The 17,748-nt window shown below is 37.3% G+C and overlaps 1 protein-coding gene across 27 annotated transcripts in view; it reads left to right on the top strand.

Moving 5' to 3' along the window:
• Positions 1-17,748, top strand: part of RIMS1 (regulating synaptic membrane exocytosis 1) — a 258,952-nt gene that overhangs the window by 154,471 nt on the left and 86,733 nt on the right. For 13 of the 27 annotated variants that reach the window (XM_072142134.1, XM_072142139.1, XM_072142141.1 and 10 more), the window contains 2 exons: positions 2,071-2,174; positions 7,037-7,066. In XM_072142134.1, coding sequence (XP_071998235.1) covers positions 2,071-2,174; positions 7,037-7,066 — 134 coding nt within the window. Of the gene's footprint in view, positions 1-2,070; positions 2,175-5,308; positions 5,415-7,036; positions 7,067-17,748 lie in introns of those variants that run through there. The other 14 variants (XM_072142150.1, XM_072142154.1, XM_072142153.1 and 11 more) reach the window with 3 other exon arrangements.

Genomic DNA, 17,748 nt, shown 5'->3' with positions numbered 1-17,748 from the left:
GAATAGAAGAATCTACTGATATATGAGACCCACAATAACATGGAAAACATATGCAAATATAAATTGGATCTGCTACTTAAGATGCACCCTTGAGACCAGTCTAAATACATGAATTGACGCAAAAGATGTCTTTGTTAACCTTTTTTGTGTGTAACATTTTTCACAAGAAAGTCTCTGTATTTGTTAAATATTCCTGTTTTCCTTGCCCCAAGTTATTACCACAGGACACTGTTTATGTTTGTTCTGACATGTCACTAAATCAAAATCAAAGGCTAAGGAAGCTTTATTACGTAACTAAACTTTCAACAAAACTTTACAAATCAAAAATGCAGGTGATAATAGGAACCTTTGTAATGAATTCTTTTAAAGAAATATGTCCCTATGCCATTCTTTCCTCCCTGTCTTTCTTCCTTCTTTAAGCAGTTTTTGTAAATCAGCTTTATGTTCCTTACAACACTGACAGCTGAGAGATGAAGGAGCCTGATAAAGTGTCTATTGATTCACCTTTTCAGTACCTGGACAGTATAATCTACTAATAGAGCTGAATCATCAAGGGAAATATTATCTAGAGATAGAAAGAGTTAATCATTTGTCTCCTCAGGAGGCTCTCATATACACTGCTCATTAAAGAAAGGACTACAACAAGGCATAGAGAAGGTGCTTTACTTATTACTGTATATTACAAAGTTTACTGTTATCATCTGCTCAATTAATTTCTGAAATTAAAAAAACTGTCTAGAAAGTTTAGTTACTCTTTAAATTAAAACATCTGCAGTTGAAATCGAATCTGTACCGATCAAAAGAATAAAAGAAGCAAACAATAATTGTATTTCATACAGTGTACAAAACAATCAAAGGGTAACTTTTTTTGCCTGAAACCTTGTTTTTTGTTGTTTCTTTTATGTGTACCAACTACCCTACACTTACATCTAATATCTTACCTGAGGATAACTGTGACAGCCGTTTAGTATTTCTGTACAGGGGCTCCAGGAAAATGTGGTTTTATATTAAAAGCTAGAGTTGATAATATTGGGACCTGCTCTTCTTTTTTTGCATCTTTTTACCAAATCCTCTTTCATAGAACTGTTGTTTGCCTCCATTTACAAATTAAAGTCAACCTGTCACCAGTAACCTCATATTCGTTAAATACAGGTTGCAGAAGCCCATCACACCTGCAGTACAAATATGCCTTTCTGCCTTTTCTAAGCATTTGCATTACAATATAATTGTGTGTTATAACTTACCTTGCACCCTAAATGCACCTTGCTCCTTGCACATAATCCTCTGTGAAGTCCTAGGGGTTGGCTTTGGTTTGAATGCATTTAAAAAAACTCCTCAGCTCTTAGCCCCAACCTTTGTGCTGCTGTACAGCTCCTCCCTCCTGCTCCTTCACAGAGGACCCAGCCTGGTGAGATGACATCAGTGGGAGAGGGAGGAGCTGTATAGAAGCACAAAGATTGAGGCCAATAGCTGCAGGTGTGATGGGATTCTACGACCTGTCTTTAGTGAAAATGTGGTCCCTGGGGACAGGTTCCCTTTAAGAGCATTATTTACCATCAGTTAGACTTAGTTTTCACTTGGACAGATGTACAATGAATTGATGCACATTTTCTTTGCATATTTGTTTGTATCTAGATGTTTTCCCTAATCCACCACTAGGTTTGCTTTTGTTGCATGTGGATTTACAACAGAATTTACCCTTTGTATTTCAGTAAATGCAGCAGTAAAAGAGTTGAAATGGTACTATAACATGCTGTGGATATTTGTAATTTCATGTGGAAAATCTGCAGCTTCTACACAATTGGGTGTGCATTCAATTAACACACAAACTAAAGATTTGTGTCCATAGAAATAATCGAAACTGGCAAATGTTCCTGCCTGTGGATTTCATTATATTATTAAACATCTAGTTTAGGTTATACTAAAAGACTCTTGCAGTACGAAACCACAATTGTGATGTTAACAAGATTTTTATGCTTCCATAGTCTGTATATCTATCTTTAAGGTCTATCCATGGAGCCAAATTGCTTCTTTCTACCTGTTTTCTAACAATTTTTTTTAACTTTGCAGAAACCATCAAGTAGGAAGTCAGTCATCTATGGTGGACTCTTCATTTAGTCGGAGAGGAAGGCAGCTTCCACAGGTCCCCGTAAGAAGCAACAGTGTAGAACAAGGTAGACCATGTGACCAGCCACACTTGCAAATAGTGTTTTGTGTGTTTGTATGCTTAATGAGTATTGAATTGGTGTGGATTGGTGGTTTAATAATGTACTCACTGTGTTCTTTACCATCAAGTGTACATTTTCAAGTTTTTATGTTCCCCTAAGGCCACATTTTTTATTTCTGAATACTGTGCATTTTTCTTGTATTTTTTTAAATGACATTACTAACAAATATAATGCAAGTAATACTTTGCCACAACCAAACCATGAACTTGATACAGAAGCAAAACTTGTTTAACTAACTCTGCATACAGTATTATAATATTGTAGCCTCTAAACCTTGTGTAGGTTATTATGGAACATATTTGATATTTACATTGTACAATGATAATATTGTTATCGAATGAGACTTATAACAAGGATAGGGTTAAAGCAACATGTGTGTATAGTTCCTAAAACAATTCCTACGTAACATGGCTTTATAAAAGTGTAAATGTCAATAGAAAGGATGATTATTTTTGCAATATGTAGGTGAATGTTGATCACATACTTAATAAAGGGGACTCATAGGCTAATGATTTGCCAAAATTTTAATTTAGAGATGACTCTAAGCAAAGCCTGTAAATTATAAGGATTATACATTAAAATGTGTCTGACGTCATATTATAGCTGTCAAATATTGAATGTTAAAATAACCATTCTGCAAGATGTTAGTGGCTTCTACATTTACTGATTACTGGTGCCATGTCACCCATTCATTGCAGAAAAGTATTGTTTTATGTAAACATTGTACATATATATATATATATATAGAGAGAGAGAGAGAGAGAGAGAGAGAGAGAGAGAGAGAGAGAGAGAGAGATATGTGTGCATGTACCAGATTTCAACCAGGGTTGTAACCAAATAGATTTTAGGTTTCATAGAGCAAATATTTATTGGTTTACAAATATTGCCTGCTTGTATTTCAAATATGATACATCTCTTTTTATTTTATTGTCAGAAACTTTGGTACATCTCTGTTAGAATCTTAAGAGTTTAATCACTGGGTAATGGATAATGGTACTTTTATTGTGCTGATAATACTATGTTCTCTGTAAGGACAATTGTTACATTTATTGTAATTGTCAAGGTTTTCTTATTTGTGATACTGTGACCAAACCAATGTGTAACTTGCAATGTTTACTAATTGTACAACCTAGTGTGTGACTGGAGTTTATGTGGCCATGTTGCTTTGCCTTCTTCTGTCTGAGCACCATACCTGTTTAGATGTAAGCCACTATGTAAGAACTGGGTCTGCTCTCTGGCCCAATGTACCATGAATGAATTACATGATGGATTATTATTTTCAAAGGCTAGAATCTACATTTTCTAAAATTGTGAGATGGCTTCTTCAAAAGATATACACATATTAACCCAGAGGTATATCCAAATGCTGATGGAGAAGTTACTTCATCGATGGATAATGAGGAAAAAATAGAACTTACTGCGGCACAACCCAAGTGAATTGAGCTATATAGCTGGTTCGTAATGTTATTTATGTTGTATTTCCTCATTACGATCCAGCTATATAGCTCAATTCACTTGGGTTGTGCCGCAGTAAGTCCTATTTTGTTCTTTATTATCCATCGATGAAGTAACTTCACACCAGAGGGAACCCCACCGGCAAGGACAAGGCAGCACCCCATACATGCTTTTGACAGTGTTGTGCCTGCCCGCACAACCACAGAAGGTGAGCACAATACTTCATTTACCTATCAACACTTGGAATACCACATTTAATTGCACCAGGAAGCCCCAGTGTATTTTTCTATCTTCCACTCCAAAACCTATTAACCACAGTTAATTCAGTTTCCCAATATTTTAGAACCATCCAGCAGCTTGTGACACGAGTAATACCTGAATATTGCTTTGGGACCTCTACAATAATTTGAAAATTACAATTAGTTTTTTTTCAACATCCTAACATTTGCATACCGCAAATAGCAATGATGCGTTGCTTAGAGATCATTAGATGGTTTGTTCAGACCCATGGACCACTGATGGAAAATATTGTTTAGTGATGAGAAAGTACTCAGAAGGAAAGCTGGCATCTTCCCGCTGTGGAAAGCCTTTGCTTGAGCAATTTACTTGCAACTAATTAATTAAACTGATGGCTTGTTGACTTCCCAGATGTCAGTAGTGATGTGCTACCGAGCCTGAATTATTCTTTCCTCGTGAGATTTCTTGAAAGCACAAAATGAATTTTCCAATTAAATAAAGAGATTCCTGTACATTGTTTAACAATTGACATTGTTTTCTGGAAATTGCGCCACACATGTTACTGGACTGTGTCTGGTAGTACAGCTCAATCTCATTTAGCAGATGAGATGGAAGAAAGAATAGAGAAAAAGTATATTTTAAATGTATATATTCAGCTATTTTCATTCATAATTTAAGTGTTAATACAAGTTACAGCTGGTCTTTTCTGCTTGCTTTGTCTCTGTAAATTGTCAAGTGTTGCGTGCTAAGTGTTTAACTTTCCAAATACTAAAATTAAAATATTTGGCTGAAGCCCATCTGAAATCAGAAAAAGACCCTGTTCACACTTCTGTATATTGTGGATGAGATTGTGCAATCTAATCACATATTTCTGGATGTGTAAGCATGTCCATCATATATGGCATCGTACGCAAGTCCTGAGGTTTTCAGTGCAGGCAATTAGAATGTATCTTTTCTAGAGCAAGTCTGAAATAAAAGGAGGGATGTGACTGATTACTATGGGCAACACAATGACACTTTTATATTTGGACAGTTTTTTGCTTAAGTGTCTGTTCTCTTCTAAACATATAGTAAGAGCATATAGACATCCTGTATCCTGACTGTTACCAAAAACTGAAAGAAACTGTGCTTGGACGAACACTTAAGTGTATGAAATGCTACTTCTAACGCAACCAAAATTCTCTGGAAAAGCTTTGAGCTCACATTTCAGTTTTTATGATCAGTGTTATCCTTTTTAAATAGCAATACGCAAAGTATTATAAAATATAGATGCTTTCTTTGCCGCTTGTTTTCCTCCGATAAATATAGTGAGATAACAATCATTTCATGGCACAGCAGATGGACCACGTGGTCTTCTTACTGCCATCAATCCTGTACAATCTGTTTCTATACGTTAAACGTTTGATGCTTGCGTCGATAAACCGGGAATCGTTCTGTCGTCACATCTTTCATTATTATGTCTTATAGGCTGGTAAAGTCGTCTTCAATAATAGGGTGCTGAGACCAATATAACAATATATATATAGTGTGTGTGTGTGTATTTCATAGTCTGTACTATAGTTTTGTATAAAATGTGTAATACAACTTGGGGATGTAGTTTAGGAATATGTCATTGGGACTTTTACATTATATTTTACTGTTCTATAGTAGAGATTAATTCAACGGCTTAATCTTATAAAAACCCTCTTTACTTGACGTGCTAATCCATCCTCTGTGTATGTTTAATAACTTTATTAGTCTATGTGCAATAGCAGAATTATAGCTTGGAGATACAGTACTTGATAAGCAGTTGTTGTGATGTATGGTCCTCATTGTTCAGTAAACTGTTCAGTAAATGTTAAAAAATTGTCTGAATTGGTCCTGCCAAAATGCCAAAATTTCACATTCCTAATTAATTTCTCGATGTTCTGTAGCAATCATGCTTTAATTGTGTCGCATGTTTGCATAGTAAAAAAACGTGACTCATTACAAAATGTTTATTAACTGTTGTGTCATCTCATTAAAAGAATAAACTTTAATATGAAAATCATTGCAATAGATAAAAAGATGGCACAGTCCACTGAAGTTGTTGATACAAATATTAATTTGAGACATTATTTTATACTGTTTCTATTATTTTATTTCTACTTCTTATTATGTTTAAAAGGAAAACTACAACAGAATTGCATATACAGTATGGGCAATCACTCTTTCCACTATATAGTATGCCATACAAGATTCCAAAGAAATTACTATATTGGAAATAGAAAGAGACAACATAACATTTCATTGTTGTTTTACAACTCCTGAGTGTAAATCACTTTGCTTTATATAAATTTGGTATGAGGACTGAATCCACCTTATATGCTCAAATTATCCAATTATGTTTTGTGTAATGTGCACTTGGGTGACACAAAGGACACAGGCAGCAGTAACATCGCTGCCTACGTACAGTGATCAGCGCTGTGTGCGTCTGTAGTCCGACTCCCCCACTATTGAGAGAGCTGGACTGCAGCTGGGGCCCCATCTTGTGGCCAGACCAGGGACTGAATTCAAATTCCTGTGGATTTCTGGTCATTGGAGAAAAAATTTATCATGGGAAGTGCCTCAGATCTAAAATACTTTTAACAGTTGAATTGAATTTAAGTTTTATTTATGCACATTTATTTTTGTAGATATTTATATCCCATAATAAATAATTTATTAGTAAGTTGTTAATTATACTGTTGTAATACATTTTAGTTGCCCCCTACAACCAGTCACAGTAGTACTTTACCTATTTCAGAGCAGTATAACATGAAAGCTGAGCTCTGGTTTGACAATTTTGAGGCCGATTTTATATCATTGTAGAATACATATTCAGCTTTGAAGTGTTGTATGTTGACTTTAAGTTTATTATCAAACCTTAAGCTCACTTAGGTGATTTCTCTGAATTTCATACTTCATATTTATGTAATCCTTGTTGTAGTTTCCTTTTATTCCACATTTTGTGTTAAAAAATTCATATTACTTTGTTTTTTTTAGAGCATATTGTATTGTGTTTCTCATTTGTCGTCTGTATCTCTGATTTGTCTAATGTATACTCTGCTGATTTCTTTCTTTTGTTTTTCATCATACTATGCATTATATAATTGAAGAACGAGAGAGTTATAGCTCCTCTTCAACAGGTAATTATGAATCACTATTGAATATCTTCGAATCAGTGTCATATAGAAAATATTTCACAAACCTAATAAGTCCATTTGTTTTAAAGTGGGACTATACTCACACTATATCAAGTGGTAGTAGGTTAAGTTACACTCTATTTTAGTTTCTTCTATAAACGGGTATTCATTAATGATGATGAGCTCTAATTGGGGCATCTGGTTAGAAGAGAACACTGTCGTTATTTGCCTCAAAAAACTGTTTATCAAGGGTTTTGGATATCTTTAAAGAGAACCCGTCAGGCAAAATAACCCCACAAACTAAATATATTTTCATAAACTGCCATTAGAAAGCATTGCCTCTATCCCTTCATTGTCCTTCTACATGCCTGTAAACCTAAGCAATGAGGTCCTAAAGCTGTATGCAAATGACCTGTGAAATGTCCAATGAGTCATTATCATATTCAAGCTGCCGAGCTTATTCAGTGGGAGGGATCAGGCACAGCCACACTCCCAGTGCTTGACTGACAGCCTGTATAATGATGTGAGGTATAATGGTGTAATGGCTCCTACAATAGCTCCAGGCAGCCATGTTATAGCAGAACATGTCAGGTACTTGTGTAGCTGATGTCTGTGTCTCTCACATGTTATAGCAGAACATGTCAGGTACTTGTGTAGCTGATGTCTGTGTCTCTTACATGTGTATTAGGATGAAGAGCATGTCAGCAGATAAAGCACAGACACTAGCAATGCTTTACTGTACATTACACACAGACATGAGCAGGAGGAGGGGAGGGGTAACAGGGGTGACATCACTGCCTCTGACCATGTGACAAGCCCTAGATAAAGGCTGTGATGGAATCCTTGTGAGCTGCTCCAACAGGTAGTGGTGACAGAAATAGTGACAGAGACCTGATGACAGGTGTCCTTTAAGTAGCACATCAATGTGAAAAAGGACATAATTTTCTAGAAAAAGGCAGCAAGGCCTTAGTTGCACAAGAAAGCTTTGGCACATTGATCTGGCATAAACTTGCATAAAACACTGTAAACACTTGCGACCATTAAGGAGCACCACATGTTTTGCATCATTCACATGCAAAACGCATGGTGTTTGTTTCTTATTGCAAGCATTTGAGCATTCAGATCCCTTAAAATTTTTCACTCTTTGTTTCATTGCAGCCATTTGGTAAGATCAAATAAAGTCAATTTTTTACTCCTATATGCACATTTTGCACCCCATCTTGAGAACACCCCACCCCCAGAAATGTAGATATTTCTCCAATACTTTGTTAGTTTAGCTGGACGGCCAGGTAAAGGAACAGTTGTGGTCATCCTAAATGTCTTATTTATTAATGTCCCGTATTTATTACGGAGGCCACTGTGCTCTTAGGAACCTTGAGTGCTGCAGAATTTATTTTGTGACCTTGGCTAGATGTGTGCCTTGCCACAATTCTGTCTCTGAACTCCTTGAACAATTCCTTAGACCTCATGATTAACAAGTGCTTTGCCATCCACTGTGAGGTCTTATATGGACAGGTGTGTACCTTTCTCAATGAAGTCCAATCATTTTATTTAAACACAGCTGGACTTCAATAAATGAGTTAAACCATCTTAAGGAGGATCAGAAGGAAATGGACAGCATTTGAGTTAAATATGAGTGTCAATGCAAAGACTATGCAATATTTCAATTTTTTTTTTAATAAATTGGCAGAATTATCTTTATTCTGTTATTTTTCTGTCAAGATGGGGTGCAGAGTGTATATTAATGAACAAAGAAAATAATTTTTTTTGATCTTACCAATTGACTGCAATGAAACAAAGAGTGAAAAATTTAAATTGATCTGAATACTTTCCGTACCTACTGTAAATGCATATAAAATTATTGATACAAACTTCTCCCCACTGTGGCTGAATTGCGTTTCTATAGACAATTCAAAAGCAGAGTGTGAATGCGGCCTCAGTGCTTATATGGTAACTACCTGGCAGGTGCTGCTTTTCAAATACCCTTCATAGACTGATCATCAGAAAGTGTGATCACCTCTGTAAAACAGGGGGTTTGGCAGTTTGATAGTCTGGTATATTTCAGTGTAAGTTAACAGATTTTTTTAGAGATGAAATATCTCTGCTATAATCACAAAGAAGCAAGCGGTGCCGCCCAGCAATCTGTGAAAGGTTATTGGTACTGCATTTAACATTTCACTAATTAATCAAGTAATGAAGTGAAACACATTAAAGACAGTTGACAATCTTTTAAGAAGTATACACCCCAGAAAGTTCTCCACAAAGTTAGGCAATGTGCAATACTCATAAAAAAATATATTAAAAAAACCTAAGAGCTGTGCCTGAAATTATAGAGGGCCCCAGTACCTTCCGAAAAATGTGAGAGATAGAAAATGATCACATGATCACAGCAAGTTATTTTTGCTGAAGTTTATACCAACATGGCTTTAGAATTTCAGCTACATTTTGGTAAAAGGGGTTTCCAACAAAACCAGTTAGGTCCTATCCATCAGAAAGGGCCTAACTTGCTGATCGGTGGGGGTCTCAGTGTTGGGACACCCACAGATCACGAAAATGGGGGTCCGATGGGGTCCGATGTACATCAGTCGAACCCCTTGTTGTTCCCCAATGTGACCGGAGCATCAGAGATGAACAGGACAGTCCCACCATGTGCAAACAGTTGCTCCAGTCATCTTGGGGAGTGACGAGGGGTCCCATTAGAGTACATCAGAAAACCCCTTTAAGCTTTCAATAGCTTTCAATGATGTGATCAATTTTCGTTTTTGCATTTACATTTTTTCAAAGGGTATGACAGAGAGAGAGATCTGTTGTGTTTCATTGTTCATCTGCATTTTTATTTGCCCCATTTTAAGATAAGATTTTTTTTACCATGTTCTGTCACCTAAGTGATGATGTCCCATTCATTGCACAGCAGTGAATATTGCGGCAAAAGATTGGTGAAGATGACTGCACAATGAAGGGGATGTTATCACCACAAGTGCTGCCCCATCAGGGGTATTCTGCAAGACCAGAAAAGCCCTTTAAAATAGAAAGCCCTTAAATAGACTTGTGTACATTGCTATCAGCTTCGGAGTACAGAGATGGGATTTAAAACCATAAATTTCCAAGTGGCTGAATTATAGGAACAGAATGTTTAGACACTACTACAAACTGCATAAAGTAGTCATCTGTATAGAGAAGTATGGGTGAATGTTTTAAAAGCTTGCCTTGGGGTCCATCTCTGACAGCAGTAGCTATTTGCCATTTTATAAGTACATTTAAAGCAAAGCAGAAAAATTCAGATTTGCTTTGGTACATGAAAAATGGCAGATTTGTATTGAATTCACAAACATATCTATTACAAGTACTTTTAGATAATTAAAAGTTACAACTCTTAGGCTACCTTAGACCATAAATAACAAGGTAATGTGCAGACTGGCCGTCTGGCAGGTGCATGGTGCATTGAGACACAGCAGTCTCCATGATCATGCATAATAGAATGCATAAATTTAGTAGACTATGGGGGGATTTATCACTCGGCACTGCTCTCTCCCACTACCTACAGGACCTGCGGTGAGGTCAGAATCATGTGACTGATCACATGCTTCTTACATCACCACATACTGCTGAGAATGGGGACATGCTGTGCTGGGACAGGGTAAGAAGAAGAAGCGAAGAAAGAAGAGAGGGAAAAGGCGGAGTCTGTGTGCGCAGAGTAGTTCCCAGAGTGTTCCTTATATGTGTATAACTGATCGGTGTGTATAAATGTATGGATGAAGCAGAGCTGTGTGTGTAAATCTATGGATGTAGCAGAGCTTTGTGTGTAACTGTATAGATGAAGTAGAGCTGTGTGTGTCACTGTATGGATGAAGCAGAGCTGTGTGTGTAACTATGGATGAAGCAGAGCTGTGTGTGTAAATGTATGTATGAACCAGAGCCGTGTGTGTAACTGTATGGATGAAGCAGAGCTGTGTGTATAACTTTATGGATGAAGCAGAGCTGTGTGTGTGAATGTAAGGATGAAGCAGAGCTGTGTTTGTAAAGGTATGGATGAAGCAGAGCTGTGTGTAAAGGTATGGATGAAGCAGAGCTGTGTGTGTAAATGTATGGATAAAGCAGAGCTGTGTTTGTAAATGTTTGGATGGAGCAGAGCTGTGTGTGTAAATGTAAGGATGGAGCAGATCTGTGTGTGCTGTGCTTTAGTGCGACCAACAGGGATATTTTAATTGGTGTAAAATATATTTTTCCTATTTTGGAAGCCTAAATCTGGGGTGTGTCCTATAGTAAGAAGCATCTTATAGTCGGAAAAATAACATGTTAATAACCGTCCCAGTGTGTTTTTTTCATTTAGTTATAATCTTAAAACATGTTTTCTTATAAAAACCCATTTACATGGCATGTGGAGCATGTACAAATGGTGTTCAAGTATAGATCTGTGTAATTTTGCCTGCAGTGAGCAAATACTCTTTTGATAGCTTATCAGATCTTTTAGGCTGTCATGAAAATCATTAGTTGTCTGCAGCACATCATTTCAAGGAAATAGTAATTTTGTTCTACTATAATTCACTCAAAAAAGTAACAATATATTTGAAACCAATTCAACATTCCCGGTTGGTCACACACAAGCACAGCACAAACAGCACATCTACATCTATGCACTCACACATAGCTCTGCTAGAAACATTCAGCACTGCTACATCCATTCACACACACATGCTTCTTCTTTATAACTACTCTCGGCCACAACGTCTATTTTTGATTTGTCTGGTCTTATCCCACTGTAGAATGAAAGGCCTTAACGTGGTAGTCCCACAGGACAAGATTCTTAAATATACTCAGGAGAACAAAATAACACATTCTCTAATTCACTATTATTAACAAAACAACTAAACAATAAAAAATTACAACCTGTCTCAATAAATCCTGATGTACACATTTTCGGTGGCCATTGGGTCCGACCCTGAATTTTCTGAGGGTCTCGAGGACATACTGTTCTCCTGTCTGATGCTGCACTGAGAAATGAATATATACAGGCTGTCCCCGGGATACATACAAGATAGGGTCCGTAGGTTTGTTCTTAAGTTGAATTTGTATTTAAGTATATTTTATAATTGTAGTTCCAGACAATTTTTTTTTTGCCCCTGTGACAATTGGAGTTTCAAAGAATAAGGTTTTGCACTGTATACTTCCTTATATACGTACTTGAAAGGAGCCTAAAAGTGGCCTACAAATGTAATCTCCACAGCAAGTTATGTTCCTTCCCTGACCCACCCCCATGAACTTTTGCCTAGCTAAACCAGTTCCCTACTGTGTTCTGATGAGATGCACCAACATTGACACAGCGCTGTTCTCAGTTGGGTGTCTATTCCTATTGGAAGATGATTAGTATTTTCCTTATTAAGTGTTCAAACCAGTTTTATTATTTGTATGTCTAGAAGGTGTGCCTTCTCTTACAGCTATGAGCTGCTGCTGCTACTACTGCCTTGCTAAGCGCTCTTTACCACTATTCTCTCTCTCTATGTATATTCTAGCCTTGTAATCTGTGTCTGATGAAGGACCCATCGTCTTCTGAAACGTTACATAACTGAATTAATGGATTGCTATACTACTATCAGTGAAAAAACTTATACTGATTATTGCACTTAAGGGAGTTGCAATTTTCATTAAAAATCTACTGAATGGGCATGGAACCCTAGTTTTTTAAAAATAAAATAAAGAAAGGCCAACATGCCCCAGCATAATGGACATGGTGATGTTACACTGCATTCATTGTAAATCTGTGCATTTGCATTGCCCATTGTTGGCAAAATAATATTTAGCTAGCTACATGTAAAGTGGCACTGTAAAATGGCTTGAATATACATGGAGCATGTCATACAGCTAATCAATGGCATACTGTAAATCTGTGACAAATGTTCTCCAAGTGAACATGGCCTTGTGGAGGTATTTGTGAGAATTTGTGCAGTGAAATTGTGGGTTCATAGGCAGATTTACATATAGAAAACGTATATATATATATTTTTTTTTTTTATAAAGCAAAATATAAACCTAAAATAAAGCAGGTTTTACAAAGCCCTTTTTACTAGACACAAACCCTTTAATATGTTTTGAGTACAGGAGTGAATAGGGTGAATTGCAACCTAATTCATAATTATGATGCTTTCCTTCTGGGTCACTGATCAGCGTTTAGTCTTCGAAATACAGACAGTCCCATACTTGGCTTTTAAAAGACCATCTCAGACACAGGCTCTTCCTGCCAGCAATCCTCAATGTGCAGAGACTTACTCTACAAGCTAAAGACAAGATAAGGTCTTTATACTAGGGGAGGGGGAGGCATAGCATAGATGACTGTATGTGTTATAGAGCTGTAGTTTGACATGTTTTTTAATCCATCTCATGACTTTGATCTCATCTCTCTTTTTCTATGTGTCAGATATTTGTAGACTGTTCAAAAGCTACATTAAAGTGTAGATGAACCCTGATAATCTTAGGACATTGTCAGCACACAGTATCTTATAGCACAGAGGAATCATGATGTTTCTGCTCAGAGAATGACTGGGTGATTGGATAAAAAATAGCAATAAAACAGAGTAAAATTGTAAAGTAGGGGGGTTAAAATGATGTTTATTGTGTAAACATCACTAGAGGATTAAAATCTGAGAACTTTCTTTCATGGGTAAACCTCTTTGACATCCTTACTGTCCTCTGATTGCTGTGGTTTTAAGTATTAAGTGCAGGTACAGCACAGCAGTCAGTGGTAACTGCAGCTCAGTTACCACTGTGCTAATCACATACATGTGATTAGCACCCTGATCACTTGTGATATGATTGAAATACACTCATTGATTTCAAGGTTTTATGTTATTGTTCATTTCCACCACTTCTGTTATGTTTTAATTATTATCGTTTTAGTAAAAACAGATAATTTTATTATATATATATATATATATAATTTGCCAGTGAAAGAAAGTTCTCAAATTTGAATCCCCTCAGTGATGGTCAGTGGAAAGTGTAGACATTTCATGATTCCTCTGTGCTGTGAGATGCTGTGTGCTGACAATGTGCTTAGAGTATCAGGGTACAGGTTAATCTACACTTTTATTTAGCTTCTAAACATTGTACTAGTATCTGACACATAGAAAAAGAGAGATGAGAGATGATAAGATCATTAAAATGGATATAAAACACCATGACACTCTCAGCTCTGCTAACTCACCTATAACACACACAGAGTTTGCGTTTGCTCTGTTATATGGGAGGATGTAAGTACGTAATGTTCATTTTATATCAAACTACAACCAAAATCCACAAATTCAGACGATCATTGTAGCTTCTCTCCAGGAAGAATGGTGGGTCCAGCAGGATGACCTCCAAAGACAATGCAGTTCTGTCAACACCTTCTCACTTTTCCCGCACTTTCAAACAGCCAATGAAGTGTCGCTTTAGAATATCTCCTAAGTTGCTTGAGACTACAGTTGATTTGGTCCTGTTTGGTAAAATTGGGACGATGGCTTGAGTGCCCACAGAAAGGGCTCTGAGTGCCACCTCTGGCACCCATGCCATAGGTTCGCTGCCACTGACCTAGGCCATGCGCTACACAGAGAAGACCTGGTGTAGAGCAGAGGGATTTGGGTTACTAGAGCACTGGGCTGACTTTTCATTGGGGTACAAGCTGTTTTCTGTAGATAACTTGCACCTAAATGAAAAGGGGGCTGCTGTGCTAGGGGGAGAAGATCCTAGCAGCTGTGGCTGAGTATCTAAACTAAGATTGGGGGAGGAGGAAATGAAGAAACTAAAGGGGTAGAAAGGTCAGAGAGGTGGCAAGTTAAGTTGGTGGGTGGTAAAGTGGGCAGTGAATGGGGGAGTAAGGCAGTGGATAAGGAGATCCACAAGTTACTAAAAAATTGTGAGGATATATGTGCCAGTAAAATTATTATAAATCAAATTAATAACTGTGGAAAATTAAAGTGTATGTTCACAAATGCCAGAAGTATAACAAGCAAAGTGGGTGAGCTTGAAACCCTGGTATTAGAGGAACCGTTAGATATAAGTATTGTAGCGGAGACATGGCTAGATGAATCACATGATTAGGGTTTTAATATTCAAGGTTTCACACTCTTTTGGAAAGACAGGGCAAATAGGGGAGGAGGTGGTGTATGGCTGTATGTCAGAAGAAACTTAAAAGTGATTGTGAATGTGTGGTGGTTATGTGTGGTGGAATGTGTGAGTGGTCAATGAAGAGTGTGAGGGGGTTGAGACTTTGTGGATTGAGATTCAAAGCCAGGAGAGCTTTGATAAAATTATTTTGTTGTAATTTATTGACCCCCCCCAATATCTCTCAGGAAATAGAGGGTCACATATATTAACAGATGGAGCTGGCTGCACAGTAGTAGACAGTTGTGATTATGGGAGACATTAACATTCCAAATATAAATTGGGGTCATGGTTCTTCCTCTTTATCTGTGAAGGGGAGACATTTTATCAAATTTCTGCAGAATAATTGTATGGTGCAGCGTGTAGAAGATCCAAGAGTTGATGCTATCTATGTTGGACCTTGTGATTTCCAACAATAGAGGAAATTGTCCAAAATGTCGCTGTCCGGGAAACCCTTGGACAATCATAACATAATTATTTTTCTCTTAAACTTCAAATATCAAAATCATGTGGGAAAATAAAAAAAAAAAACATTAAATTTTCAAAAAATATAAATCTGACGGGTCACCTGAAGCATTCAAAAATTACAAGATGCTTACTAAGTTGTGTAAGAAGGAAATAAAATCAGGCAAATTACAAAATGAAAGACAGGTGGCCAAAGATAGCAAAACAAATCCTAAGAAATTTTTAAGTATATCAATGCAAACTAAAATGGGTCAGCAGGTGGGACCCCTATATAATGAAAATGGGCCTTTTGTGACTGGAGACCAAGAGAAGGAGGAGATACTAAATGGGTTTTTTAGCTCAGTTTATAGAAAGAACATCTGGAGTGGATGGTGCCAGTGTGGGTGATGAGTCCTGTAATTTAATAGACTAGTTGAATGTAGACATGATCCCTTCTAAGCTCAATAAAATAAACTTTACAAGGCTCCTGGACCAGATGGGTTACACCCCAGAGTTCTTAAAGAACTCTTTTCTGTTATTGATGTGCAGCTGTCTAAAATCTTCAGAGATTCCTTAATGACTGGTACGGTGCCAAGTGACTGATGCAAGGCGAATGTGGTGGCAATATTTAAAAAGGGCTCTAGAACAATTACAGGTGACTATTAAGTGATAGCCAGCTTGGGTTTGCTAAGGATATAAGTTGTCAAACTAACCTGACCTGCTTCTATGAAGAGGTGAGCAGATGCCTGGATGGAGGAGCTGCTGTGGATATTGTGCTCATGAACTTTGCAAAGGCATTTGAGACTGTCCTTCATAGACTCCAGATAGGTAAAATAAAGTCTATTGTTTTGGAAAGATTCATTTGCAATTGGATCGAAAACTGACTGAAGAATCATATCCAGGGAGTTGTGGTCAATAATTCCTACTCAGAATGGTCACAAATTATAAGTGGTGTACCTCAGGGCTCTGTCCTTGGCCCCCTACTATTTAATTTATTTATTAATGATAGATAGGTAGGAATCACTGTGTTCATTTTTGCAGATGACACCAAGCTGTGTAGTGTAATACAGTCTATAGAGGATGTTCAAAGGCTTCACGGTGAGTTGGAGTGTTTGGTCATCCACTTGGAACATGAGGTTCAATGTGGATAAATGTAAGGTTATACATCTAGGGGCCAATAATACACAGGCAACATGTATCCTTAGGGGAGTTAATATGGAAGAGTCTCTCATTGAGAAGGACCTGGTTATACAAGTAGATTATAACGAAAGCGCGGTTCGCGGGGCCCTTAGTAAATAAGCCCCATTGTGTTATTATTGATGTACACACAATAGACTACTGATATAGTTTATACAGTTTATACTAAGGTTGGGTAACCTTTTCAATGTCCCATAAGACTCTTATTCTAGACTGATAGACATTTATTTATATTTCTGCCTGTTGGCATATTTGGCTAGTGTTTATGGAACAGGGAAGTGACATTTTTGTGGCTTTCACATCATTGCCATACAATGGTCATTCTGAAGGTGTGCAATGGTGGTGAGGGGCTGGTACAGCTGCAGGTGAGTACATTCAAAGGTGGCCTGAATCTTATGTCATTCCTAAATAACCCATTTAAAAATGACTTGTCTCCTCTGTTTTACGAAGGTCTTGTCTTCATCATGAAATAGTGGCTATGGGATATCTCTTTTAAAAGCTTTATAATGTCTCTTTGTTTTTCAAATAATAAATGTAATATTAACAGTCGGAAGTTTCCCCGCATAGTCTGACCATGAGAGCACTTGATTTACAATTTATTCACAAATTTCTTGAAGGAATATATTTGTCAGCACAAAATACCTGTCACGGGTTCCCCTGCGACCCATGTCTCGGCTCACAGGTGCACCCGTGTGCCTCTCCATAATGGTGGATAGTGCAATTGCACTGTGGATGTGAGAATCTGATCAAATAAAGATTGAAGTTGCATTGGAATCTGTAATCTTTAAATATCACCTCTCCCGGCTCCAGTGGCGTCTCCTGTGGCGCGCCGTCTCGGTGAGATTTAAAGGCCCAGCACAACGCTAATTGGTGCTGTTGGCCATCTGTCCGAATAAATGGACTGCATCTTC

Source organism: Engystomops pustulosus, chromosome 3 (assembly GCF_040894005.1).
Source record: "Engystomops pustulosus chromosome 3, aEngPut4.maternal, whole genome shotgun sequence".
Taxonomy (NCBI): Eukaryota; Metazoa; Chordata; class Amphibia; order Anura; family Leptodactylidae; genus Engystomops; species Engystomops pustulosus.
The sequence above is the reverse complement of the archived record's forward strand: the minus strand, read 5'-3'. Positions and strand labels throughout refer to the sequence as shown.